At 40.8% G+C, this 26,188-nt stretch overlaps 8 protein-coding genes across 9 annotated transcripts; 1 reads left to right on the plus strand and 7 right to left on the minus strand.

Moving 5' to 3' along the window:
- Positions 1-15: 15 nt before the first annotated feature.
- On the minus strand, positions 16-1,816 carry LOC111781800. Its single transcript, XM_023662504.1, has one exon. It carries the CDS (start codon positions 1,334-1,336, stop codon positions 80-82), a length of 1,257 nt encoding a protein of 418 aa, XP_023518272.1. The 5' UTR covers positions 1,337-1,816; the 3' UTR covers positions 16-79.
- Positions 1,817-1,973: 157 nt separating this feature from the next.
- Positions 1,974-5,714, minus strand: LOC111781799. The gene is made up of 3 exons (XM_023662503.1): positions 5,052-5,714; positions 4,193-4,941; positions 1,974-3,033 (listed from the first exon to the last, which is right to left on the minus strand). The coding sequence occupies exons 1-3, from the start codon at positions 5,337-5,339 to the stop codon at positions 2,529-2,531; spliced, it is 1,542 nt and encodes a 513-aa protein (XP_023518271.1). The 5' UTR covers positions 5,340-5,714; the 3' UTR covers positions 1,974-2,528.
- A 63-nt stretch (positions 5,715-5,777) lies between these two features.
- LOC111781801 (putative uncharacterized protein DDB_G0290521) lies at positions 5,778-9,320 on the minus strand. 2 transcript variants are annotated; one of them, XM_023662506.1, is made up of 2 exons: positions 8,078-9,320; positions 5,778-5,983 (listed from the first exon to the last, which is right to left on the minus strand). In XM_023662506.1, the coding sequence occupies exons 1-2, from the start codon at positions 8,955-8,957 to the stop codon at positions 5,793-5,795; spliced, it is 1,071 nt and encodes a 356-aa protein (XP_023518274.1). In that variant the 5' UTR covers positions 8,958-9,320; the 3' UTR covers positions 5,778-5,792. The 2 variants fall into 2 exon arrangements, with proteins under 2 accessions (XP_023518274.1, XP_023518275.1); XM_023662507.1 differs by lacking the exon at positions 5,778-5,983 and adding an exon at positions 6,819-6,991.
- Positions 9,321-10,672: 1,352 nt separating this feature from the next.
- On the minus strand, positions 10,673-11,543 carry LOC111780900 (PLAT domain-containing protein 3). Its single transcript, XM_023661248.1, has 2 exons — positions 11,435-11,543; positions 10,673-11,350 (listed from the first exon to the last, which is right to left on the minus strand). Exons 1-2 carry the CDS (start codon positions 11,504-11,506, stop codon positions 10,880-10,882), a joined length of 543 nt encoding a protein of 180 aa, XP_023517016.1. The 5' UTR covers positions 11,507-11,543; the 3' UTR covers positions 10,673-10,879.
- A 962-nt stretch (positions 11,544-12,505) lies between these two features.
- LOC111781829 (PLAT domain-containing protein 3-like) lies at positions 12,506-13,247 on the plus strand. Its single transcript, XM_023662541.1, has 2 exons — positions 12,506-12,625; positions 12,705-13,247. The coding sequence occupies exons 1-2, from the start codon at positions 12,542-12,544 to the stop codon at positions 13,143-13,145; spliced, it is 525 nt and encodes a 174-aa protein (XP_023518309.1). The 5' UTR covers positions 12,506-12,541; the 3' UTR covers positions 13,146-13,247.
- Positions 13,248-15,453: 2,206 nt separating this feature from the next.
- On the minus strand, positions 15,454-17,116 carry LOC111781063 (ethylene-responsive transcription factor RAP2-13-like). Its single transcript, XM_023661468.1, has one exon. It carries the CDS (start codon positions 16,735-16,737, stop codon positions 15,727-15,729), a length of 1,011 nt encoding a protein of 336 aa, XP_023517236.1. The 5' UTR covers positions 16,738-17,116; the 3' UTR covers positions 15,454-15,726.
- A 1,730-nt stretch (positions 17,117-18,846) lies between these two features.
- On the minus strand, positions 18,847-21,237 carry LOC111782225. The gene is made up of 5 exons (XM_023663052.1): positions 21,023-21,237; positions 19,895-20,880; positions 19,746-19,799; positions 19,478-19,656; positions 18,847-19,147 (listed from the first exon to the last, which is right to left on the minus strand). The coding sequence occupies exons 2-5, from the start codon at positions 20,712-20,714 to the stop codon at positions 19,058-19,060; spliced, it is 1,143 nt and encodes a 380-aa protein (XP_023518820.1). The 5' UTR covers positions 20,715-20,880; positions 21,023-21,237; the 3' UTR covers positions 18,847-19,057.
- A 1,428-nt stretch (positions 21,238-22,665) lies between these two features.
- LOC111782223 (type I inositol polyphosphate 5-phosphatase 5-like) lies at positions 22,666-25,787 on the minus strand. The gene is made up of 10 exons (XM_023663050.1): positions 25,320-25,787; positions 25,124-25,223; positions 24,979-25,047; positions 24,664-24,751; positions 24,482-24,586; positions 23,818-24,397; positions 23,532-23,725; positions 23,339-23,447; positions 23,121-23,269; positions 22,666-23,047 (listed from the first exon to the last, which is right to left on the minus strand). The coding sequence occupies exons 1-10, from the start codon at positions 25,464-25,466 to the stop codon at positions 22,822-22,824; spliced, it is 1,767 nt and encodes a 588-aa protein (XP_023518818.1). The 5' UTR covers positions 25,467-25,787; the 3' UTR covers positions 22,666-22,821.
- Between the last annotated feature and the right edge of the window lie 401 nt (positions 25,788-26,188).

The following is a 26,188-nucleotide window of genomic DNA, read 5'->3' on the forward strand; positions in this document are numbered from 1 at the left end:
AAAAAAAAAAAAAAAAAAAAAAAAAAAAAAAAAAAAAAAAAAAAAAAAAAAAAAAAAGATTATTATTGAAATTAATTATTCAACTTTTCTTCCCCTCCGCTCCGTCTTCCTCCAAGTAAGCCTTCTTCCTCCTCTCCGCACCAGCGAACACACTAATCACCAGAAAACACGTGGCGTAAATCCCATGAATTTTCCAGTTTGTTCTCGGCGGCTGGTGTAGAACCATCCTGTGGAACACCGCTACATAGTAATGCAGCCCGACAGCATACCCCACCATGGTCTGGGCCAGGCCCAATATCCTCGACCCGAGCCCACAATCGGTGGAGAACACCAGCACCAGGTACATCACGAGCAGCAGCAGATACAAGATGTATCCAAGGGTTTGCATCACCTGTAAACCCATGTACGTGGATTGCGCGGTGGAGTAGAAGAATTTGAGGGGCTCGAGGCCAGTGACCAGTGAGGATAAGCAGAGGATGCCGAAGTAGATTGAGAGGTAGACTTGGATGAATATGAGAAGCTTTTGGAGTGAGAAATAAGCCTTGATTCGATTGAATAAAAGACTCACCAGGATTAGAGGAATCAATATGAAGGCGAAGGAGGTTAAGGTAGCGATGGTGGAGGCGTACTTGTTGCCCACGATGGGTTTGAATCCCATTGTCATTTGTTTGTTGGCTTTGGTAATGTAAGCCTTGGAACTGGTGGAGATTCTGGCCAGGTCTGGGATCAAATTTTTATGAATTTTCATGGGTAGATCTCGGAATTGTGAAACGAAATCGTCCTCTTCATCTTCGTCGATCCAACTGGGTTTCTCCTGTGCTTGTTTCTTGGGCTTCTCCTGACTCTGTTTCTGAATTTTCTGGTCCTTGTTTGGTTTCTCCAAATGGGTTTGGGATTGTTTCGTTGTCGTTTTGTTCTTGGGTGTGCTTAATTTGAGTAGATCTGAGGATTTCTTGGCAGGGAATGAAGTGGTTTTGGTAGAATTAGTGGATTTCGTGGTGGAATTGAGCTTCTTGAGCCCAACTTTGGGAAGGATGCTGGCGGATGCCAATTTTGTGGAATTCGTAGCTTTACCAACAATGGTCTTGTTCTTCGTCGACAAACCATTCTTAATGAGCTTTGTCTGGTTTTTTAAGGATTTGGTGGATAAGCCATCGCTGGAGTTCTTCTTGTTCTTCGGCACCTCCTCTTCTTCCACCGACTCCAAAATTCTTCTTCCTCTTCGAACCAATTCTCCATTTGGAGATTCAGATTCCAGCGACGCCGCAGCAAAAAGGATCAAAACAAGAAAGAGCAAAAATAGCTTTGTGGGTCTGAAATTCACAAGTGGAGCCATTGCTGAACTCTGGGTCCAGATCTTGTTCAGCACTGAACATGAAGAGTGAGTGAAGTAGAAGGAATAGATGTTTTTTTTAAATAGGTCAGCGTCACATGCAATGGAGCGAAGAAAAGCAGGGGAAGCGCTTTTGGTCTACGCGTTTTCACTTGTCTCGTGGCTGGCTTGCTCCAACCTCTTTCCCTCATCAATTATTTTGGAAGCCCCTTAGCATCTTTGCTCGTCTCTTTTCACAAATTTATACCAATTATTTTGCACTATTGTTCTGTGATTCGTTGTTCTTTGAAAAAGTGTAAAATATTCATTGGAATTTGTAGAGAGTGTTGAAGATAAGACAGAATAATTTGGGGTTGACTCCTGGTTTGACTTTGTGAATAAGGACGAAGATGTTAGGCGTTGGAATGGTGAGTGGCAGCCAGGTGTGGGGGTGAGTCGTAAGACCATTTTGTTGACAATTGATATGCATATTGCTGCCCTCTTAACCTCTTCTCTCCCACCATCCAAATCCTCTCCACCAAGGAGAATGAGACATTCCTTACAAGGATCGCGTTTTAAAATTTTGAAGGAAACCCAGAAGGGAAAGTCCATCAAGTAGTGTGCCATTGAAGACGTTGGCCCCAAAGAAGAATGGATTGTGAGATCCCATATTGGTTGCAGAGGGAACCGAAACATTCGTTATAAGGGTGGGAAACTTCTCAAGAAGCTCGAAAGTGGAGTCGAATGTGGAGGGCATTTGAATTTGAATGTGAAAGGGAGAAAAAAGAGGGGGACTTAAAATGTGGATCATAAATATGATTAAAGGTGGGTTCCCTCTCCATGTGCACTTGTAAATGAAGACATTGCCTCATTGTTACCTGTTTTACTTTAAAATGAAAAAGATAGGGGAAAGCGATTTCAGACATGTTTAAGGTGGATTCGTGGCACCGAATTTCTCATCTTGTTCTGGAACTCTTATAATTTTACTTTTGGTTCCTCCAAAAGGTCTCGTATCATTGAATATAGTATTTCTCGCTTGTAAAACCAGCTATGTTATTGTTAACTATGGCGCGGAAGCATATAATGATACAAAAATCATATTTGGTACGGAAGCATATAATGATACAAAAATCATATTTGGTATAGAATTTGAAAGATGTACTAAAAAAATCTGCACCAAGTACTGCTTCCAATCATGTTGATCTACATTTTTGAATCAGAAACTGTGAAGATGCTTTTCATCATTGTCATCATTGAAATCAAGACTGTCATCAATTCCATAGATTAGATCGATCTCTGTTTGATCCTCATCATCGACATCTTTCCCCACTGATATCTGAAACTCACTGTCTCGCTTACACAGAGGTGAACAGCATGCCTCCATAAGCAGCATTTCAGACTCTATCAAGGCCTGCATTCTAGCTCGCTCTCGGTCTCTTGGGTATGAACGATGCAGGAAAGAGTAGATGAAGCAGCACACCAACATCGGAATACCAATGGCTGTGTAGAGTGCTCTGGCTAGTGATTTTGCATTCTCTCTATCACTTTCAATCTGGGCAGAATCAGAGGATCCTCTTGCTACTGGTTTGTATCCATAAAGATGCTGTGCCAGAACTCCTACAACCGAAGGAGCGAACGATGACAGAACCGACTCAAATGATCGATCCATAGCGTAAATACTCGTGCGCGACTTCTCTGGGACTATCTCAGCAAATATTGGGCTGTATATTCCAATAATGATTCAAGGTAAAATTAAGAATTCATATCATATATAGCAAGCCTACATGGTTCTTTTTTGGGCTTTCCTTTCCAAGCTTTCCCTCAAGGTTTTAAAATACTTTCACTGGGGAGAAGTTTTTACACCCTTATAAGGAATGCTTCGTTCTCCCCTCCAACTAATGTGGTTTTTACACCCTTATAAGGAATGCTTCGTTCTCCCCTCCAACTAATGTGGGATCTCACAATCCACTCCTCTTGGAGGCCCAATGTCCTCGTTGGCACACAGCCCAGTGTCTAGCTTTGATATCCATTTGTAACAGCCCAATCCCACCGGTAGCAGATATTGTTCTCTTTGTACTTCCCCTTGAGGCTTTAAAACATATCCACTAGGAAGAGGTTTTCACACCCTTATAAGGAATGTTTCGTTTTCCTCTCCAACGGATGTGAGATCTCACAATCCACCCCCTTGAGGGCCCAACGTCCTCGTTGGTTGTGATGTCCCACATTGATGGGGAGGAAAACAAACCACCATTTATAAGGATGTAAGGGTGTGGAAACCTTTCTCTGCCAGACACATTTTTAAGCCTTGAGGGGAAGCCCGAGAGGGAAAGCCCAAAGAGAACAATATCTGCTAGCGGTGGATCTAGGCCGTTACAAATGGTATCGAAGCCAGACACCGGACTATGTGCCAACGAGGAGACTGTTCCCCAAAGGGGGTAGACACGAGGCGGTATGCCAGTAAGGATGCTGGGCCCTAAAGGGGGTGGATTTGGGGGCGGTTCCACATCGATAGGAGAAAGGAAAGAGTGCCAGTGAGGACGTTGGGCCCCGAAGGGGGTGGATTGTGATATCTCACATTGGTTGGGGAGGAGAACAAACCACTATTTATAAGGGTGTCTAAACCTTCCCCTAGCAGACGCGTTTTCGTTTTAAAGCCTTGAGGGGAAGCCCGAAAGGGCTACCCAAAGAGGACAATATCGGCTAGCGGTGGATATGGGCCGTTACATTGGATATTGTCCTCTTTGGGCTTTCCTTCAAGGTTTTAAAACGCGCCCACTAGGGAGAGGTTTCCACACCTTTATCAAGAATGCTTCATTCCCCTCTCCAACCGATATGGGATCTCACAAGAAGGGTAAGTACAGAGGTGATGAAGACACATACTTGTTAGTTGCTGGTCCATTCCACGACATGCTAAAACCCATTATGAACAAAACCAGTCCATGCAAGAATCCAGTGGATGGATCATCTGGCAAAAGCAGGAGCAAAATCGCAGCAAGAGGAATAGCAGAACCTGAGCTTATCTGAGATAGAAGAATTCTCCCTGAATTAGGAAAGCGCTTTGATAGTATATCCCCCATTCTTCCTCCAAAAAGGCCACCCAATGAGCCAGCAATTATAAAAAGAGCCCATAGAAACCCTGTTTTCTCATGAGAAAACCCCACAAGTTCAAGCCACATAGGAGCAAATGACAAAGCCGACCAAGGAAATGAACCAGCAACACCCTGAGCAACAATTATCTGAAAAGATTGGATCCCTAAAACCGACTTTGATTCTTTAAAAAGATCCTTCAATTCTGACCACAATGGCTTCCTTGATTGATCCTTAACTCTTCCATCAATCACACAATAGCGTGGATCATTTGCAAAAGCCCATACTAGTACACCAAGAACGACGCTCATCAGTCCAACAAGATGGAAGGCAATTCTCCATCCTGGGATCCCTAAGAAAGATGTGGAGGCTAATAATACAGAACAAAGCCCACCAATAATGGAACCAAGATTTCCCGTTAGTTGTAGCCATCCAAAAGCTAAGCCACGGTTACTATCATCAGTGGAGTCAGCCACTAGGGACTGGATGGCTGGTATCACTATGGCAAGACCAATACCATTTAAACCTCTGGAAATTGCAACCTAATTATGATTATCAAATTACTCTAGGAATATAAGATCATCTATCACCAGTAATGAAAATCACAGATATAAATATGACTTTGATTGGAGATGAATCGAGAAAGACGAACCTGTAAGAATGTGGAGGAAAGGGCAACGAGGAAAGTGGCAGCGGCCCAGAGAAAAGCACCAAGAACAATGATATGGGCACGGTTGTGATGCACAGCTAAGTAAGCAGCTAAAGGGTAACAAGAGGACTGCACAATAGATCTGAAGAGGGTTAGGGAACCCAACCCAGTGGGATCGGTGTGCAGAACCGCCCCAACTTCTTTATAGACTCCAGGCAACAAGGACTCGTCGGCCTTCTCCATAACAGCGGCCAAATTGATCAACATTAAAGTCAGTGCTTCAGATTTCATCTTGGAAACGCTAATTTACAGAGGATTTTCTGGAAATGGGCACCGCAGGGGTTGGGGAGCGGCGCCGGAGAAGGAGGTGAGCTGAGTTTGATAGAGAAAAACTGCGAGTGCTTGCCACGTGACTTGAATGGGAAGGATGAAATGAAGAAGATGACAATGGTGAAGATCCAAGGAGGTGAAGATCCAAGGAGGTGAAGCTTTGGGAGATGTTTCTTGTCGATCTGCTTTTGGAACTTTTGGATACATTTCCAAAATTCTTGGAGATTTTCTAAATCAGAGCGACTCTTTTCCATAATTTATTTTTACTTTTTCTCTATTTTCAGTAATAGGGTGTTTAATGTTTATAAAACTGGACTGGGCCGAAAGCCCAAATGAAAGTCGACAACATGGGCCATCCATAAGATTAAGAGGCCCAAACTGTCTGTGAGAGGCTGGATTTAGCGAACTGAACTCTCATGATTGAATCTGCAGATCCACGTGGGGGACCATTTCTGAGAACGGCAACATGTGATTGTATCTCTCCGCTTTTTCCTGAAGCCTTACGTGGATTTCCCGCTCGAAGTGGGCCCCAACCCCACGAAACCATGACGTCAAGGTGAGATGGACCACAATCGTGCTCAAAACGACGTCGGATCTGGCGTGTCCTGTCGGCATGAAATTGGTTGAAGAATAGTTACCGAGTGTGTAAACATATAGCACATGGGGAAGAAAAAATGATTTCCAAATTCATATAAAATAAATTTAATTTAATTTAATTTAAAAAAAAATGGAGAATTGAGTCACCGAAAGCAGTCATTTCCATGGCCTCCAATCACAATCACAATCAGATCCTACTCCTTTTCTCCTCCTAAATTACCACCTTTTTCACCTCATAAACACCTTAATTTCTCTATCCAATCATAATTCCCATATCTCCAAATCTATATCTCCAAATCTATATGATAAACGCTAATACCAAATCCGTTTAAATTTAGATTCAATGTATAGCATAAACAAAGGTCGGTGAACGCAAGATACCCATATAAGTTTGAGAGAAAAACTAAACATTTCCAATCTCTCCTCCTCAATAGACACGCTAAGAGTTTGGTCTCCCATTAAAAGCGTCGGCAAATTTGAAGCCCAGATAATAGGGTGAACAACATTTATGATTGTGTTAACAACAACGACAACGACAGTCCAATCAAAGAAATTAAATTTAAAAAAAAAAACCCCATTTCCTGCACACACACACACACACCATCTTCGAAATTGGTGCTTCTGCATCACGAATTCCCATGTCTACGATCCCAATGCCCTTTTCATATAAATAATTGCATGCACGACCAATATATATATATATATATATAGAGATTGTTTACTGAAATTTATCACATCACCGGCGGATCTAAACATGATTTAAAAAAGTAGTAATGAAGTTTGTTAATTTTTTCAGGATAGAGAGCGAAAAGGCAGTGTTTTTTTGTGATAAAAGTAAAAAAATAAGAGGAAACGTAATTATGTTGCATGAATTTATGTACTTTGAATAGTGTCATTAATTAGGGGAGGGGGGGAAACATGAATGCAACATCCAAAATGAAAATCCACCGGGGGTTTAAAGATCGCTGACAGATCATGGCGGCTTCACATTCCTCAAATCTCGCCTCCAATCTCTCCTAAATTATGGAACACTGAGTCAGACAGAGATGCAAGCAAGAAGACAAGGATGAGAGCCCATGCCGCTTCCCTCCCCTACTGCACACTACGACTAAACCATTACTCACAGTAGTAGGTGCATGCAATTTCCACATTGTGGACATTGTACGAGGATGGTTTTGGATGTATCAACTTTACCTAATCTCGGTTACAAGTCGGGACTCTCCACAATCACATTGCTTCGACTCCCTTCAAAAACCTCGTACCAATAGAGATACCATTTCCCCTTATAAATCTATAATCATTTTCCAAATTAACCAACGTGGGATGCACTCTCAACATGTCTCTCCCACTTTTTAGGAATCTATTGACATGACTAAATGACTGATGGACAGGAAATTAGAAACACACCCAACACGTCTCTCCCACTTTTTAAAAATCTATTGACATGACTAAATTACTGACCGACAAGAAATTAGAAACACACCCAACACGTCTCTCCCACTTTTTAGGAATCTATTGACATGACTAAATTACTGACTGACAGGAAATTAGAAAAACACCAAACCCAGTCTCTCCCACTTTTTAAAAATCTATTGACATGACTAAATTACTGACCGACAAGAAATTAGAAACACACCCAACACGTCTCTCCCACTTTTTAGGAATCTATTGACATGACTAAATTACTGACTGACAGGAAATTAGAAAAACACCAAACCCAGTCTCTCCCACTTTTTAAAAATCTATTGACATGACTAAATTACTGACCGACAAGAAATTAGAAACACACCCAACACGTCTCTCCCATTTTTTAGGAATCTATTGACATGACTAAATTACTGATTAGGAATCTATTGACATGACTAAATTACTGACAGACAGGAAATTAGAAAGACACCCAACACGTCACTCCCACTTTTTAGGAATCTATTGCCATGACTAAATTAGTGACATACAGGAAATTAGAAACACAGGCAAAGAGTAATAAACAAAACCAAATCCCAAAATGGGAATGAAATGTTTTGATGTACATAGAATGAGTGTTTATGTTAATTATAGGACAACTAATTAATCTGAAGAACAAATCCAAGGCTCGACCATACCTTCATTCCTACACGTCACATTCGTAGACCCAATTAGATCTTGATCGGACGGTATTCCTCCTCCACCACCGTCGACGGTGCCACTGCCCCAATTTGCCGGAGCATTATTCCCACCGCCGTCTCTAACGATCCCAGAAAGGAAGTCTTCAGGGAGAGGCAGATGCAGCGGATTAGGATGGAGGTGGGAGCGGAGGAGGTTAATGTTGGGTTGTTGGAGTGGTGGAGGTGGGGGCGGGAGATTGAAAATGGAGGAGGGAGAAAAAAGGGAATTAGTTGAAGGAAAGGGGGATAGCTTTTGGGGGTATGGACGGAGTAGGTACGGTGGGGAGGAAGTGGAGGCGCCGGCAAAAAGATCAAGCCGGGCTCTAGGGAAAGAGGAGGAGGAGGGCGGCTGGAAGGGTGGTGCAGGAATCCCAGTGAATTCCTGGACCATGGCTCGGAAATTGGTGGTATCGGTGGTCAGGACGGTGGTGGGAGCTCGCCTCGAGGCTCGGGTTCGCTTCCTCGGGTTACGAACGGTGGCAGTATTGTTATTGTTGTTGCTGTGAACGACTTGGGTTGGGGTTTGCAATTGGATATCGGGCGTGATGGTCATGGACGCTGGATATTGGATCGGGTTGGGGTCGGATCTCGGGTTAGTGGGCCAAGAAGGGTGGAGATTGAGAAGGGAATTTGGGGATGATCGGGAAGGTGGAGGATCGAGGAAGGTGGAGAAAGGGTCGAAGGAGGAGGAATGTAGGGATGGTGGTGGTGATGGGTTAGGCTTAGGGATGGGACCGACATGCAGTGACGGATAGTTTAAGAAACCCTCAGCGCGTGAATCATACTCATCTTCGGCACCGCTTGAGCTTTGTACACTCCCACTACTCCCAGAATCCATGATTAAACACACAAATATATATATAAATCACGGGTGCAGAAAATGATGTGCTGCTGCTTCTGCTGCGGCGGCGGCGGGCGGTTCTTGTGGTGTACTCACAATCTGAAAAGCCACCGGAAGGTAGGATCCAACAACCCACGATATGGTTGGTGGCGGAGGTGGACCGGTGAAGTGGAAGCTCCACTCCTGAACCTCAAAAGTTCGTATGGGGTTAGGGTTTTTGGAGAAAGAAGAAGATGGGGGAATTGGGAGAGAGAAAGAGTGCGTTTTATTTTAATTGGGAGAGAGATAGAGAGAGAGAGAGAGAGAGATAGAGAGAGGTTGCTTGTGTTTGTAGATTTGCTCCACGAAACACGATGAAAGTGGGGACTCAAGCCGACCATTGTTTGATAATGATTAATGAAGAGGACGATCATTGATTTATAAATTTATAAATAATAAGAACGAACACTTCGAGAAAATAGAAAATAAAATACGAGAACTTATGATCCAAAGTAAATAATTTGGAGAAAGGTTGGTTGAGTATTGCAAAAAGTGAAGAAAAACACTGCCACGTCATACTTTTACGGACCTATCCCAACTCCAATTTTGTACTTTCACATTATTTTGATAATATTATTATTAATTTCATCATGTGAGTCATTAAGTATTTATTTCTTTGATCCTTATTCTACCCGACAAGTCGTATTTTTCCTGGTGGAAAAAGAGATAAAAAGAAAAAATTAAGGTGGTGGACGGACCACCACTGATTTTTTGGCGTCTATCATCTCATCGGTTGAATTAATAAGATTGAGTTGACGTGTCAGGACAGGGAGAAGGGAGATGCAGTTGGAGTCTTTGATCTTCAATTGGGTCAAACTTGGACTGGATTGGATTAGGTTGGCTTTACCCCATTTATTTTACAGTACTGTAATAATTTTTCACCCTTTCTTTTTCAGACATTTACATTGGCGGGTAAAATATTAATTTCAGTCTTTTTCTTTTAATTCTTGTGTTTAATAAATGAATGAATGATTAAATGTAGAATAATATACCTACTCAAATTTTAATTTGGTATGGAATGAAAGAAGATATTGGAATGGAACTCAGTTCTTTATTTACGAGTCAGTCAAGATCAAAGTCGATGGTGCGAGAGAGCTTAAGTAAATTAAAAAAATATTCAAACGAACTGACAATTGTGTCCCAAAAAAAGGACTCTCCTTTTGATAACTTGCGTGAATTTTAAATTACGTTAAATAAATTAATAACCAATTAAAGTGTAAAATAAAACACAAAAAGAAGTCCAGACCATGTAAAATATAAAAACCCGTTGGCCCACTAGCCCATTAGCCATTAGCCCACTAGCCCACTAGCCCATTAGCCTTTTAGCCCATCAACGATCCACCTCTCATTCGGCCCACTAGCCCACTCGCCCATTAGCCCATTAGCCTTTTAGCCCATCAACGATCCACCTCTCATTCAGCCCAAATCACAACCCTCCCATGAAAATGGAGGATAATGCGAGTTTAATGAGAGTTAGGAGAAGAACTTTGGAGCTTAGAGAGGGATTTTTTAAGGCTGGAGATCGTAAAAACAGCATCGATAATAGATTGTTGTCATGTTCGTCTTAATTTATCTTCGTATCTTCGTCATCTAAACTATGGTATGGTCTAATTGATTAACGCATTAGACGATCTTATGATCCATAGATTCAACGTTGGTTATTGTTCTAAATCTTAAGCAAAGACTATGAATCAAAAGATTTATTTGTCCTTTGGGCATTGCAAAGGCACTCATGATTCGTGACCCACACCATACCAAACCCACAATAATGGATCGAATCATAAAGTAAAGCAAAAAAGAAAGGCACTGCTCTTGATTCAACTTTTACACACCAGAAGGGCACACTCTTCCGCTTCCTTATTCGACAATACGATTAAACCTCATATGACCTGCTTCAACCTCAGGGGACCCGATCGGGTTGGATCACGGCGGCTTCCAATCGATTCCTTGGGGCAGTTGTCACGGATGGCGGTCAACACATAGGGCGATGTATCGAGGGCTAACCATTGTTCCACCGTGAACTGGGCTTGATCGCAGGGCCTGTGGACACCCGTTGTGGTCACCTCAAAGTAGTTGCAGTACCAGCCATGGTGCGGACCGGATCCGTCGGAGGTCAGATTCAAGGAACACACGGGTGCGCTAAGGCATGGTCCTCTTCCGCTGAAAATGTCGAGATTGCCCCTCTCGAAGTAGTTGTAATCAGGTCCCATTAAGCCGCCCCATTTCTCCAGATCTCTGATGAGGATTCCGTCGCCATTGGCGGTGTAGAGCGTCGCGCTAATCACCGAATCCGTCCCTGCTTTGAGGATGGAGCCGGTCCTGACATACACCGTGTAGACGCAATCTGGATCCTGCATCAACCAAATCGGAAATGTTGGTCAGTCATTTTAGGTTGTAATCGCTAAAATGGAGGAGAAAATTGAGAGAGAAAATACATCGGAGAGAGCGACGGCGGAGAGGGAAAGGAGAAGGGAGAGGGCGAGGAAGAGGGGAGATTTGGAGGCCATGGTTAATGGGTGAGTTGTTTTCTTCTTCGATCATTATTTTATATACAAAATTTAATAGCTAAAACCACGCCAGCTCAGGGCTGATTGGAAATCTGTTTGATCGGACGGCTATAATCACTTTTACATGGTCAAACCTTTCTCCAATCATCTTTTTCCACCTGTACTCTAATAGCTAACAAAATCACTCTCTCTATTGTTTATTATTATTTCCAGAAAATAAATAAATGATAATAATGATAAATACAAACTTCTAAATCTGAAGATAAATAAATAGAAAGAAAAAAAAGCATCGCAATACAAAATTGGAACGAGGCACCGAATATTCCAAAGGTCACGTGATGCACGTGTCTTTTGGAAGAAAATAAATAAAATTATTGGAAACGTTGAGCTTCTTATTTTGTTTTGAATGGCAGGAATAGTTGAACGATTCTTGTGTCACGGTCGTATATCGTTAACCGTGTGGCGTCGTGATTTTGACACTCTCACAACAAACTAGAAAGGAGAACTCCTACCCCATTCACATTTTTTGCTCGATTTTGTGGTTTCTTCAATTCTTCGGCGAGGTTTACTATCACCAACCAAATATAGCTCGTTCGTACGTGCATGTTCAATCAGCCATCTTGTCTTGTTCGGACGCATCAGTTGAGAACAACCCATGTATCGATCATCTGCCTTCAAGTAGCCTAGTAGCGACAAACCATCACGCCCTCTTTGAGGTAGATAAAGGTTGTGACGTGGAAGCTTGTGATTGGATAAAAATGGCATATAGATTTCCTTATCCCTAATTGAAACGCGAAAATAAACGTGGTTGGACCTGACAATGCCACGTCATAATCTATTTATTTTACATGAGAGAATAATTTCAATTATTTTTTGAAAAAGGAAACTCAAATTTATTTTCTTATACTCGAGATAATCCAAATTGGAAATCAGCACGTGACTATATTCAACCGATGACGTGGCAACCACTTATGCCACTTATGAATTTGTATATATAGTGAAGCATGTGAAAAAAAGTATGGCAAAGGCAGAAAAATGGCGTCCAAATCAGCACTCCCGTTTCTTATCCTCTCGCACCTCCTCCTACTCTCCACCGCCGCCGTGCCGGAGGCTGTAGATGTAAGAACAGCACCCTCCTCCGCCCTCTCAAAAGCATTGAAGAAAATGAACTAACTATGTTTAATTTGAAATGGTGCAGGGCGGGGAGTGCGGTTACTTGATCTATGTCCAAACAGGGACGGTGAAGAAGGCCGGCACTCACTCAACCATCGGCCTGGAGGTGAAGACGGCGTCTGGGGAGGGGATTTTGGTGCCTAATTTAGAGGAATGGGGTGGAATTATGGGTCCAGATTATAACTTCTTTGAGACCGGGAGATTGGATACCTTCACTGGCAGAGGGCCTTGCCTCACCTCCCCTGTTTGCTCTCTCAATTTGACCTCCAATGGCTCTGGTCCCTACCACGCTTGGTACTGTGACTACGTCGAGGTCACGGCCTCTGCCCCAGGCCATCCTTGCCACAAGCAGCGCTTCTCAGTGAACCAGTGGCTTGCCACTGACCAGGAGCCCTACAGCCTCACCGCTGTTGTGGACTATTGTGGGGCTCGGCCAGCTCCTAGTGTGTATGACGTGGTTTTCTAAATCTCTACCCTTCTCATTAGAGTACACATAAATAAATAAATATCGCCATGCCCCAGCTGTTGGTGCATGGAGTGGCCACAATAAAACTTTCCCTACCATCTACATAATAATTTGATCAAGACTACTTAAAAGATTTAGCGTATCTTATAATCTTAAAAATACAATAAAATCTATTTAAATTTAAATTATATGAATTTTGTGGTCCATCACGAAATCAGACAGACAGGATTAAAACACAATAAATGAGTGGGCCACACCAGCTTTTTCTCCTGTTTCTAGTAGCTACGAGAAGATTATTAAAAAATAATAAAAATAACTATATATATATATATAGCTAGGGTGGGTTCTAGAAAATGATAAAAAAAAAACTTATCGACAATGAGAAAACAACCTCCTTCACTCATGTTAAGAATGAGAAATAGAAATAGAATTGAGATCGAGAGTATGAAATTCGTTAATGTTTACAGTGTTCAAATAGGATACAAACTATCAACTAATACTTGAGATAAAATATTGTAAATAAAATAAAAAATACTGTTAATCAAATCGATAAAATATACTACTAACAACCCCCAAATATCTAAAATATACTCACTAACTAATTATTAAAAAATATTCTCCAAATATCATATCTTAATACCTCTCCACAAACGTAAAATTCTTCTTAATTATTAGAGAAATTTTTCTGAATTATTTTGTGTTTTTTAAGGTTTTTTTTTTTTTTTTTTACATTTATTTTTCCATTTCTAAATGGGCAAATTTCAATAAAACTTTCAATTTTATTAAATGTAACCTTTGTCTACGGTCTTGGATATTTATTTTAGCCTTCTCTAATGTTTTTAAAAATAGAATCTATTTCTAAGAAAAAGGAGTTGATAGGTATTACTAACGAAACTATTAATATTATTGGTTTGAAAACGCGTGAATTTCATATTATTATATAGGGAGTTGTAAATGAATTCAATATGCATGGTAGAAAATGTACAAAAATAAAGTATTTATGAACCAAACCTTTATGACAATTCCATCAACGTATGTTTGGACTTATCCCGGGTGCATGTACTTTATAATTTGGTGAATTGGAGGCATAATTTTTGAGGGTAGAGCCAAGAGTTAAATGATGCACAAGTGGGACCTTCCTAGTAATGTCCAGGTCAGCTTAATTGAAATTATTTGGTATGATTTATTTCAAAATTAATTCTTAAACCAAAGTTTTGATATTTATTAAAGGGAGAATAATAATATGGTAGATCAAATGCAGCATTCATTCTTATTCCCACGGTCTCCGAATAAAATCCAACTCCTCCTAATGCGCATCCAACGACAAGAAAGTGAAAGTAGGCAACGGAAATCTAGAGGGCTATAGGTTTACTTCTATCAAAACTAGAGCTCTGTTTCATGGACCTCTGGATATTTTCTGGGCCGGTGATGGCCCAATGATGTCTAGTCCATGAGATTCACGTTGTGGCCTCTTATTGTGTGTGTTTGTAAGATCTAACATCGGTCGAATATGGGAACGAAATAGACGTTTTCTAAAAACGAGAGGCTGACAATGATATGCAACGAATCAAAGCGGACCATATATGCTAGCGGTGGGTTTGAATTGTTACTAATAGTATTAGAACCCGACACAGGGCAGTGTGCCAGCATGGACGTTGGGACTCCAAGGAGGGTGGATTATGAGATAAGGGTGTGGAAGCCTCTCCCAGAACTAGACACTGGGTGGGGACTTACTAATGATATCAAAGCCAAACACCGGGTGGTGTGCCAACGAGAACGCTGGCCTCTAAAGGAGTGGATTGTGAAATAAGTGTGTGTAAACCTATTCTAGAGCTAGACACTGGACGATGTGCTAACGAGGACACTAACCCCCAAATAAGGAAGATTGTGAGATAAAGGTGTAAACCTCTCTCTAGCCAACCCCGTGCGCTCGGGTGATACCTCCATGGATCATTCAAATACATGGGAGTTCTTCGGTGAAGTTGCAGCAAAGATTAGGAAACACCAATTTTCTGCCATGAACAACACTACCATAGTTTAGTTATAGCACGCCGCCAATCCCCATGTTTTTGAAAACGGTGTGTGGAGAGCCCACTGATTTGTAAAGAAATGGATGCTCCCTCTTCCTTTTGTCTCCCACTCCACGCAATTCCCTTGTCTCGTCTTTGTATTTCTTTTTGTTCTTTCTAATATGCATGCACATCACTCCCTAATTCACTCCAACGCACAATTTCTCTTAATTTCAAAGGACTGTTTAACGCTCCAAATCAATCTCCAGACCCACAAAAAATTGTCTGAAGCTATCAGATCAGAAGAGACTATAAAGACGCCATTACTTGCATTCAAACTGCAATTAACTCAACAGGAACCACCCAAAAGACGAAAAAGAAAAGGACCCATAACCAAAATGGCGATGCAAGGGAAGAAAAAAGAACCTGCACACCACTGTGGAATTACAACTAACTATCACAGACAACTTTCACCAACACAAGACCTCTGCAAATGCCTAAAACTTCATTGCAGGATCTTGGGACAGACTAGACACCATCAAAATTAAACCACAAATTACATTGAAATATTACTAAATTAAACACTCTGATTCGCCCAGCTGATTCAGAGCTGCCCAATCAATTTCAACGGAAGGATACTTTTCCAAACAGAATGCTTCTCCTTCACCCCATTGCGAATCTGAGAAATCCAAGAAGCTAATACTCGACTCAGGGGAGGACCCGGTGGAGAAATCTTCACACAGCGAAGGAGATGACCATGAAGATGAAGATGAAGATGAAGTCTCCGCTTCGATTTTCAATTCCGCTTCCTTAAAATTGTTAACCACTGAGTTTGATTCAGATGGAGGTGGAGCGCTCGGTGGCTTCTCTGTTTCCCCCTGTTTCAAGCTTTGACAAATTGCTTGAAGTTTCGCGTCCACAGAAGAGTGAAGAGGCTCGAAGTCCCCGAATTTGTGTTTGAGATGTGGAAAATTGAGGCGAGCCAAGTCGCCACGGAGTTTGTAAGCAGCTTTGTCATAGGCTAAAGCCGCCTCCTCGGCCGTGTCAAAAGTGCCAAGCCAGAGTCTGGTTCGGTTCTTGGGGAGTCTAATTTCGGCGACCCATTTTCCCCAGTGGCGCTGCCGGATTCCCCTGTAGATTCTAGTGGGCTTAGTCGGAGAGCCGGTGTACTTCATCGGAATGGATTTGGGGGCAAGGACGCTATGGTATTGGGACGAAACTCGAGACTGGAATGAAAAAGAAGAAGGGAAGGAAGACAGAGTTTGTGAGGGTAGTTGGATTTGAGCTTGAATTTGGAGAACTTGTGAAGGGGTGGGATTGTTTAGCCCGATTGGACCCGATTGCTCGAGACCCATTTGTTCAATTCCCGAACACGCTTGAGGAAACAAGCGGATGCTCGACGGGGAGCAAAAATCAGGGTTCACATTAGGCTGATAAGAAACAGAAGAAGAAGAAGAAGAAGAAGAGGATGAAACAGCACTTTTCATAAAAGGTTGAAGTGCTTTCATTAACTCTTCGCAAAAAGGATCCGAAGAGTAAACCGGCGCAGAAATTCCAGTGCAAAAATCTAAAGCTGCTGCCATGTCTAATAAAGAAACTAGAAGACTTACGGAAACCAGAACACAAAAACAACGAACCTGAGAGACTCAAAAAACCACCCTCAAGGCCGATCGAAACAAAACTGAAAGTAAATATGAAGAAAAAAAGAGAAACCTGAATCACCCAGAACCTTCAAGAAGCAAACTTAAAGTTCAAAACATAAATCTTTAAAAGAAAAAAAAGAAACAGACGATGACAGAAAGGGGAACACAGAGAAGCGGGGAGAGCAGAGAAGGGGAGCAAAGGAAAAAGAAAAGACGAGAGCAATTAGGAAAACCCCGTATGGTATAGGCTCTCTAGTGTCAAGTTCGCCTTGCAAATAGCGAGGGGGTTTGTGTGTGTGTTTATATAGAGCCCCAAAGCAGAGCAAGGCAGGGCAGGGCAGGCTGTTTCACTCAGCAGATGGAGGGGAGCCACCATTTTTTTTTTTCTTTTCTCGTCAACTTGAAGATAACGTGATTCGAGGCGCACTTCTCAATGAAATGCATCCACGTGTGAGCATCTAGGGACGTGGAACATAACGACAAAATGGCATTGCGGCGCAGAGACTTAGAATTAGAATTAGAATTGGGGGATGTATCAGAATTTGAGAGAGAGAGAGAGAGAGAGAGAGAGAGAGAGGGGCAGCGAAAGGAATTTGGGTTGATCACGCAATTCAATACAATACCCATTTAATTTGGTAGAGTCAAACACAGACACCAACGCGTGGGCCTTCCTCTCTATTGTCTGCGTAAAAACCAAGCCAATGCAATCGCCAACGCATCACTAAAATGGTATGCATAACTCATGTTCTGCACTCGAGGATCAGTTCAAGAGTCAACTTCACTGTCTCTTACAAAAAATGAACCACGGTTAGTATTTAACCCATCATCACTGCATCCCAATCCCATCACTTGCCTATATTACACTCTCCTTTTCAAAAAAATACCATTCCCCACAAATTCCATGGTTCCTTTCATAAAATAAACGCTATATATATATATATATACACAACTCATTGATATTGACTCTGTTTCATTATAACATGAACAATTTTTCAAATCCAGAACTCAATTCTATCAACTAATTAATTAGGTTATCCATATAAAATAAAACAATTCTCAATATGGAATTAATAAGTAGATTAAAATAACCCATCGAAGTTATCAGACAGAGAATCAACATTGTCAATTAAAATGAATAATATATAAACAAACAGTCATCACCAACTAATAATAATGCCAATAATATAAATGAATTAAAATATATTACTAAATAATTAAAGAATTTTTAACAGGTAAAGAGATTCAAGATATTAAAAAAAATAACAAGACAATGATCGTGCTAAATAAGTCATGTAATTGGATAATATTAAAAATTTCCAAGTTGACTTTAAAAAAAACGTCAACTCATGTATTGCCCACTAAAGATGAATGTGGCGCACGATAATCAATATAAGAAGATGCAACGGCCGGCTTACACCCACAACCACATTTCCCTATGCATCTCCTCACCTAAAATAAATTACATAATTACATGAAGTAGAATTCTAGTGCATTGTGGATGTCTATACCCATGAATTGACATTATAATTGAAGCATGGATTCACACAATGCATTGATGAAATTGATTCGACCTAAACTAGTTCTTGCAAAAGGCCTAAACTTGGTCCATTTAATCAATCAAACCAAGTTTTTGAAACACCCCTAATACATATTATACATATTATGCACAATCTCAATTTGCCTAATCTCAATTTGCCTACGACAAGAGTAGAATCTCACAAGAACAAGTTATATTATGCACAATCTCAATTTGCCTACGACAAGAGTAGAATCTCACAAGAACAAGTTCAAACAAGTTACCTGTCAATATAGCACATGTATCAAATATCCCTATCTAATTCAAGGCAGCCACGAATTCTGTATATAAAATAAATAGTAGATGGAGTAACTAGTAATTATTTCTAAAGAACTTGCCATGGCAAGTTACATGATTTGATAATATGATATTCTTTCTATTTTTAAGATGTCGACCCTAAATCATTTATCATATCACCTAATTCAGCAAGATCTGGTAAGCTACTAAACTAAACTACAAAAAAATCGTTCAAGTAGCTAAAAATATACATGAAAGCCGAGAAGCAAAGATGAAGATAGGGTTATTCAGCAACAGAATTGGATTATTTTACATGCATTCCAAATTTTCTAATACAGCTACCCTATCCATAGCGAGAAGTTCAAAAGCACAAATATGGACAGCATTAGTGACTAACCACACGGCCCACAACCGCCAGAATGTCAGGCAAAAAAAGAAAACAGCACCCTAGTGCTTCTCCATAGGCATGCCATTAAGCATCTCCAGATTCATCTTGCATTCCTCCCTCAGATCTTTTAGGGTAACAAAACTGGTTTGCTATATAGCAGAAAAGAAAGATTTACCACAGTTAAGTTTTTTTCCAAGGTTCAAGTAAATGGAAATGGTGAAGTAAATATTCAAGAATCTAAGAGAGTATACTGAACCTATGCTAGTGAATCCCTCCATACTAACAATGCCAGAAAATTGTAATTGCTTTAATTAATTAAGCTCTTTTAGGCTTCCGACACAGTCCCTCTTCCTTCAATTGGTTATTTTAAGGAAAAAATAATAATTTCATTTTTTCATGGACAGGTTAATTGAAAAGATCACAGTTCAAATGTAAACGCACATTTCTAATGGGAACAAGTACAAAGAATTTACACTTACAAGTTGGCTGCCTTCTTGAGAAAACGTATCTTCCATATGACGGAATAGTGACATCCACTGACCCCAAAGATCAAATTCTAGCTTTGATTTGGAAGCATTTCCTTGATCATGATAAGTCTCTTTCTCTTTGCTGCATTTCTGAGCCAAGATGCTTGCATCTTTCTGGCTTTTCTTAAGTGCTAAAAGAATGAAAATATCATGATTAGCTATAGGAGGGAATAACCAAAAAGGCATGGTATTATTACTATACAAGGAAGAACAAGTTTACCTGAAATCCGTCCCTTAATGTCCTGGTAATGAAGGTCTGACCAAATGTATGATGCTGATTACAAAAGCAGACTAATTTAGCCTTTTCTTGGCATGAATTTTCAAAAACCTCTAATTATAGACATAACAAATAAATCACATTCTACTTACCTTTCATGCAGAATGAACAAGAACATGTTTCAAACAAGTCGTCAATGTCTAAATTAGCACAACCATCATTCTTAAGTCCGGAGCACCTTTCCAGTGCCAGAGACTTGGGATCCCCTGACATAGGTAATCTCAACAACTCCGTGCAATCATGGTCGCTTGAGCCAATTTTACCAAATTCAATATCCTTTTTGCCATTCCTTGAAACATGATCAACTGCTTCTTCATTGTCAGCACTGTTTTGCATGATTCCAGGGCAATTTTTCTTGTCATCCTCAGGGTAAGTAGGGACTACAGAGATGGGGAAGCAAGGAGGAACTACAGAAATGGGTAAGCAAGGAGGAACTGCAGAAATGGGTAAGCAAGGAGGAACTGCAGAAATGGGCAAGCAAGGAACTTCCAGTGTTTCACCGTCAGTAATTCTTTCTTTATCATCTTGCACAGGATGTACTCCATCGTTCAACAAATCACACTGCACAATTTCCATAGGTACATCAGACAAAGCAGCTTCAACTTCGCTGGAAGCAGGACAGCATTCAGATTCCTGCTCCTTACTAAACCTAGAAAGAGCCATTGTATAACAGAATTTTCCACACGAACGTTTACAGTTCTCCTTGACATATTTGGCAGCTTGTAAACGCACATGCTTCGGGAATTTGGGTTCTCCGTATTTCCCGTCCACATTTTTGCCGTAACCATCTCTAGATTTAACCCCTGAATCACTTAAAATTGACGAGATTTTTCTCTTAAACGGACGATTGGTTAGGTTTCCAAGAGCCGGACGATTGTGGTGTAACTCATCACCAATGTTATCTTCGCGCATTATCGCACACAGGCAGGTAGGACGCTAATCTTATCGACCAATCTATCTTCTAAAACTTTTGCAACAGAAACCCCAATCCCTCGAATGGAAAAAAAATCTCAAGTCGTCCGATTCAAATCCTAATCGATGCAAAGTAAAAACACAGAAACCCCAAATTTGCAAGATTCTGGAAAAGAAAGTATCAAAGCCAACAAGTAAAGAGACGTAAACAAAAGAAATTAACAAAACCATAAGTAACCCTAGAAAAATCGACATTCACAAAATCATAGTAATGTAGGAATCATGGAGGCGTAGATTCAGATTCTAACCTTGCAAATGAGGAGAAGGCAGATGAGATTTGATTTAACCGAAGAGAGTCAAATAGCCCAAATTAGAAGAATCAAACAGCCGCTCTTAAGGAAGGAAGGAGAAGAAGCAGGGCCCGCGTTCCCGATTCAAAATATTGCCGCTTTCTCGGTGGCGCGCTTTCCTGGCATGCGTTTATACCCCTCCCGCTCCCTCCTAATTCCTAACGCCCTCCTCTTTCTAAATCAACTTCAATTTATCTTTACTATTTTTATTTCAGATAACTGCAAATTCTAACTTTATAATTTTTAAAATTTTGTATCAATAATATATATAACCAAACATCACAAGCAATATATATTATTCAAAAATAATTTTTTAGTTTATATTAATTCATTTCGTGCCAACTACGGTTCTATTAACAATATCATGTGTCTCATACTCGATTTGTAACAGCTTAAGCACACCGCTAGTAGATATTGTTCGCTTTAGCCCGTTACATATCGCTGTTAGTTTCACGATTTTAAAACGTGTCTACTATAGAGAGGATCTAGCCCTACTCCAACCAATGCCTCGCACTGTCCCTAACCCTATTCCAACCAGTGCCTCGTGTCACAATCGCACTTTTGATGGCAGCGGACTTGCGATTGTGTGGCACTCACTTTCCAACGACAAGTAAGCTAAGTCAATTCATTCTTGCGTTGCCTACGGCTAAGTGTCGTATACTCGAGCCTTTGGCCTCGGTTTTAAGATAAGGTTTTAGAAAACGAGCAGAGAGAGATTTTTGAAAAAGACGTTATATAAGCAAGCAAGAGAGAAATAACAACGGCTCACAGTATATAACCTTGGGTAGGGAGAAGTTGACAACTAGTCGTATCCCCCCATAATACATTCTGAGGCATTTCATGTCTGACAGGTCTAAACGAAACTTGATTCTTCCTAGAAATACAAAAGTAAAACACTAGAATATGAAAAGATATAAAGGGTTGGGCTTGTCATGGGCATGCAGCCATGGGCAACACGCCTTGGACGAGCATGATCGTGACACCTCGCACTGTCCCAGCTCTAATACCACTTGTAACAGCGACACCTCGCACTGTCCCAGCTCTGATACCACTTGTAACAGCCCAAGCCTACCGCTTGCAAAGATTATTCGCTTTAGCCCATTATGTATCACCATCAGCCTCATAATTTTAAAACACAAGGGAGAGATTTCCACACTATAGGGAATGTTTCGTTCTTCCCTATGTGGAATCTCATAATCCATCCTCCAATCGATACGGTATCACACAATCCACCACCCCTTAGGGGCCAACATCGCACATTGCATCCACCCTCCAACCGGGGTGCCAGCATCCTAACGGGCACATTGCATCCACCCCTCCAATCAATATGAGATCGCACAATCCATCCACCCCTTCAAGGGCCAACATCCTGACTACCACATTGTCCAATGTCTACCTCTGATATCATTTGTAAAAGTCCAAACTCACCACTACGCTTTGCCCCGTTACGTATCGCCATATCAGCCTCACAATTCTACAACGGTCTCAAATTTAAACAATGGATAGTTTTTTTTTTGTACATATTTTCATAACATCGTAACACTATTATCGAACAAATCATACCACTAAAAACAGGAGCAATGGCTAAAAGTGATATTTTATTTGCATTTGAAGTTGGAGATTAGGATTTCATTTCATAAGCGTTGGTCAAAATGAAAGAATGAAAGAATGAATGAATGAATGAATTGAATAGGTTGGTTAGGTTTTGATCTAAAATGAAAAGGGGAAGAAAAACATGGAAGAAATATACAAAAGCTTTAGAATTCATAGAAGCTATGCCTTTTGGGTATCACACACTCCTCCAATTGCAGCAGCCTTGGCGCCGCACATGAGTACCCTTTCCTGAACTTACTGCTTCTGTTCCTCAACTCCACCGCCACCCTAAACACTCCACAAACTGGCCTGTGATCCGAAAATCTCAACTCCCCTCGAATGTAACACACCTGCTCCATCCCATTCCCTCGCCACAGTATTCTGTCGCACCTGAAAAACAATACAACACTTAGCTCAAATTATGCATATGTGATGTGAATGCCGCACACCCTCTGATACCAACCATGCCGGCGTCCGCCGCTTCCTCTTCGATTTCACGCTCTCCCCGGCGTATGAATCTGAGTTCTGGGTGTACTTGTATGTCGGTGCAAAATGGATCCGCCCCTCACTGAACCCACTGAAAACTCTTCCCGCTTCTCTCTCAACGTTCAACTGCATCGCAAGAACTTATGCTTAAAGTGGATAATATGACAACATTGTGAATAATCGTGGTTAGGTTACCTGATCCCGTTCTAGGAGTTTGTCCCAATCACTGTCCTCTACTAAAATCCTGGTGTCCTCGTAGCTCATTGACAACCGGTAGTTCAAGTCTCCCAGCCAGATTATCCGGCTGTATATAGATTTGATGAGCAGAGGATTCAAAAGAAACATAAAAACAGACAAAATGGATTAGATTTTGATGTGAAGTAATTACTCATGATCCATTATTTTCTCAGGGGCTCGTTTATTGGGCTTCTTACAGATCTTGTTGAACTGCGTGCTTTTGAGTATCTCAGCTGCATCGGCGTTTCTTCTCAGTTCATCTCCTTCCTTCTCTCCCGATGCCAAATGACTGCAAACGAAGCAAAAGCTTGTCTCATGCACTGACATGCTAATCGATATGCATCCCTGAAAAGTACATCAAATTCTAAGGGTTCGTCTAAAAAACAGAGCAGGAACTACAAAAAGCAGTGATCTTTTGAGTCAATGATTTGTGTAACCTTATTTCCGAGGCGACCCATTATGCCTCTTCCAACGGTGGAGACTCTAAGATGACCAATATGAGGGATGAGCTCCTGTCGAGCCCAAACCGACAAGAACAAACCCACCATTTGCTTGCTGGATATGAGCTTGTAGCGCATATCATCATCCCCTGTTTTTGCTGAAGCAAGTTCTGAAATTGAAATGAATCGATCCATCATTAAGCTTCCATTTTCATCATGAAGCTCCGGTGAGATCATGGAGTCAAAATCAGCTGTCGGGTCGTCATTGAGCTTCCTTAATCTCCTCTCTTTCGATCCCAATTCAATTGGGCAGTTGCAGGCCTTCAGCAGCCGACCATCAATCGGCCTCAGGTGCCTGCTCAGCATCTTTAACGATGGCTTTTGGAAGAAAGGCAGAGACTTTGAATCCTTTGAAGCTTTTGAGCCATGAGATGAGTTATCAAAGCCACCATTAATGGAGTCGTTGTTCTTGGTTTTGTTTATGGTTTGGCTTATTAAACCAAGCCACTTCGCTGCAGGTTCATTGTCTTCTATAACAAGTACGTTTCCGGCATTCAGAGGAACAATTTCCTGAAACCTAAGATTTCCCACATCACCAAAAGTGTGTTAATTTAACAAAACAATGACAGCAACAATGGAAAATCATTCGAATGTTACGAACCCAATTACATAAATGTCTGTCGTGTCTTCCACTTGTAAGAACTCCTCAAGGTTGATGCTATTGTTCGGAGTTTTCCCACCAACATTCCACGTCGCTACAAAAATCCTACACCCCAAACACAAATTCTAACGATATTTCGATAATTATAAGATCAACTCAACAAAAATTCCCGTGGCACATACCGAAAATTCTTGGTTTCATTTGGTAGAGTCACAGATTGATCAAAGTTTGAAAGATTCAAGCCTTGGATTTCTGAACTTGCCTTTCTTTCTGATCAAATAATCATTGTTCTTAGATAATCGATCAATCTCTCTCAACTCAACTAATCAAAAGCGAAAGCAGGATCCATCGCACTCACACACTCACAAACAGAAGGAGATGAGTGTGCGAGTACGATCGATTCTGATTTTACTTCTATTATAACAATTGGGTATCAAAGCATTTTTTGTTGTGACATTCCGCTACAACAATTGGGTATGATAACGGCGCGAACGTACCTGAGAAGCTCTTTTTGATGGTGGGGGATGACTCCAAGAAAGCTTTTCTTCTGATTGCAATTCCTTTCCCTTGACAACGTTTGAAATTATGAGCAGAGAGTTTCAGAGGAACAGAGGAGGAAATTAGAAGAAGAAAAAGGGATACCAATATCAACAGCGCCGTCGCCATATTCTAATTTAAACAAATCATCGTCTGTGTTTAACTTGTCGGTTCTCTTTGAGCTGAAAATCTTTGGGATAATGGACTAACGTAGGACCCATAATATGCATGAAACATATCCAATCAAACATAAGAAAAGGAGAAGTGGTCGGAGGAGGAATTAAAGAATAATGATAAATACCTTTTTTTTCTTATCGTTCTTGACGGAGTTGTCCGGGGAGGGGGCGGAGGATAGGGTGTCGAGCGTGGCGGTGGCAGTGGGGGCGGCGGCGGCGGCTTTATTGGGTTTTCCCATATCGACCAAGGAACTAGTGGCATAGTCCGACATTCATTCGTTGAACCCGAGATTCCAATGCATTCAAATCGCGAACGGAGTCGCGAAAGAAGGCACCAGAAATATGATGGCCAAACTGACCGGAAAAACCCGCCGGAAAATATGAACAAATCTGGTCCGATGCAAGAGTTTCGAGGTGGATTCTTTTATCTGGGGTTGTTTTCTTTTCTTGAATTTTATTTTATTTTATTTTAATTTCTGATTTGGAAAAAGAAAAAAAGAAAAAAGGAGAATAATTTTGGAGGCTGATTGTTTTTGGGGTGTTTGGTTTTGGAGTTCTTGTGGATTGAGATATTGGCGGCGAAGCTTTCGGAGATTACTAGGATTGAAGGGATGAAAACGGTTGGGATTCAGAGTTCATAGCACAACTCCTTTTATCATCCGCTAATTTCAACTCCCAGACATTACACTACAGCTTGAGCTACAGACAAAAAAATAAATAATAAAAAAAAAAATATATTTTTTTTTAATTTCTTTTAAATAACACATATTTTGAAAATTATCCCTTTACCTCCAACATATCCATAACTATTATAATATCCTTAAACTTAAAAAAAAAAAATACTCACACTTTTACCATTCATTTTTAAAATAAAATATTCGGATTCCATCCAAAATTAAGGTAATGATATTTTTAGATTCTTTTAAAAAATTTAAATATATTATTGAAATATTTGACCTAAGTTACAAAATTTAGGGATATTTTTATTAATTAA

The sequence above is a fragment of the Cucurbita pepo genome, chromosome LG19, assembly GCF_002806865.2.
Source record: "Cucurbita pepo subsp. pepo cultivar mu-cu-16 chromosome LG19, ASM280686v2, whole genome shotgun sequence".
Taxonomy (NCBI): domain Eukaryota; kingdom Viridiplantae; phylum Streptophyta; class Magnoliopsida; order Cucurbitales; family Cucurbitaceae; genus Cucurbita; species Cucurbita pepo.

Coding starts and splice junctions, on each gene's coding strand:
- LOC111780900 (XM_023661248.1), bottom strand. CDS start 11,506: ATGGCCTCCAAATCTCCCCTCTTCCTCGCCCTCTCCCTTCTCCTTTCC. Junction 11,351..11,434: donor CCGCCGTCGCTCTCTCCGAT/GTATTTTCTCTC, acceptor TGGTTGATGCAG/GATCCAGATTGCGTCTACAC.
- LOC111781063 (XM_023661468.1), bottom strand. CDS start 16,737: ATGGCAGCAGCTTTAGATTTTTGCACTGGAATTTCTGCGCCGGTTTAC.
- LOC111782223 (XM_023663050.1), bottom strand. CDS start 25,466: ATGTCGGACTATGCCACTAGTTCCTTGGTCGATATGGGAAAACCCAAT. Junction 25,048..25,123: donor CGACGGCGCTGTTGATATTG/GTATCCCTTTTT, acceptor AACGTTGTCAAG/GGAAAGGAATTGCAATCAGA. Junction 23,726..23,817: donor TGGGTCGCCTCGGAAATAAG/GTTACACAAATC, acceptor TGTACTTTTCAG/GGATGCATATCGATTAGCAT.
- LOC111781799 (XM_023662503.1), bottom strand. CDS start 5,339: ATGAAATCTGAAGCACTGACTTTAATGTTGATCAATTTGGCCGCTGTT. Junction 4,942..5,051: donor TTTCCTCCACATTCTTACAG/GTTCGTCTTTCT, acceptor AATCATAATTAG/GTTGCAATTTCCAGAGGTTT. Junction 3,034..4,192: donor AATGGACCAGCAACTAACAA/GTATGTGTCTTC, acceptor TGGAATATACAG/CCCAATATTTGCTGAGATAG.
- LOC111781829 (XM_023662541.1), top strand. CDS start 12,542: ATGGCGTCCAAATCAGCACTCCCGTTTCTTATCCTCTCGCACCTCCTC. Junction 12,626..12,704: donor CCGTGCCGGAGGCTGTAGAT/GTAAGAACAGCA, acceptor GAAATGGTGCAG/GGCGGGGAGTGCGGTTACTT.
- LOC111782225 (XM_023663052.1), bottom strand. CDS start 20,714: ATGCGCGAAGATAACATTGGTGATGAGTTACACCACAATCGTCCGGCT. Junction 19,800..19,894: donor TTGTTCATTCTGCATGAAAG/GTAAGTAGAATG, acceptor TTTTGTAATCAG/CATCATACATTTGGTCAGAC. Junction 19,657..19,745: donor CATTAAGGGACGGATTTCAG/GTAAACTTGTTC, acceptor TCATTCTTTTAG/CACTTAAGAAAAGCCAGAAA.
- LOC111781801 (XM_023662506.1), bottom strand. CDS start 8,957: ATGGATTCTGGGAGTAGTGGGAGTGTACAAAGCTCAAGCGGTGCCGAA. Junction 5,984..8,077: donor TGTGACGTGTAGGAATGAAG/GTATGGTCGAGC, acceptor TCATGCCGACAG/GACACGCCAGATCCGACGTC.
- LOC111781800 (XM_023662504.1), bottom strand. CDS start 1,336: ATGGCTCCACTTGTGAATTTCAGACCCACAAAGCTATTTTTGCTCTTT.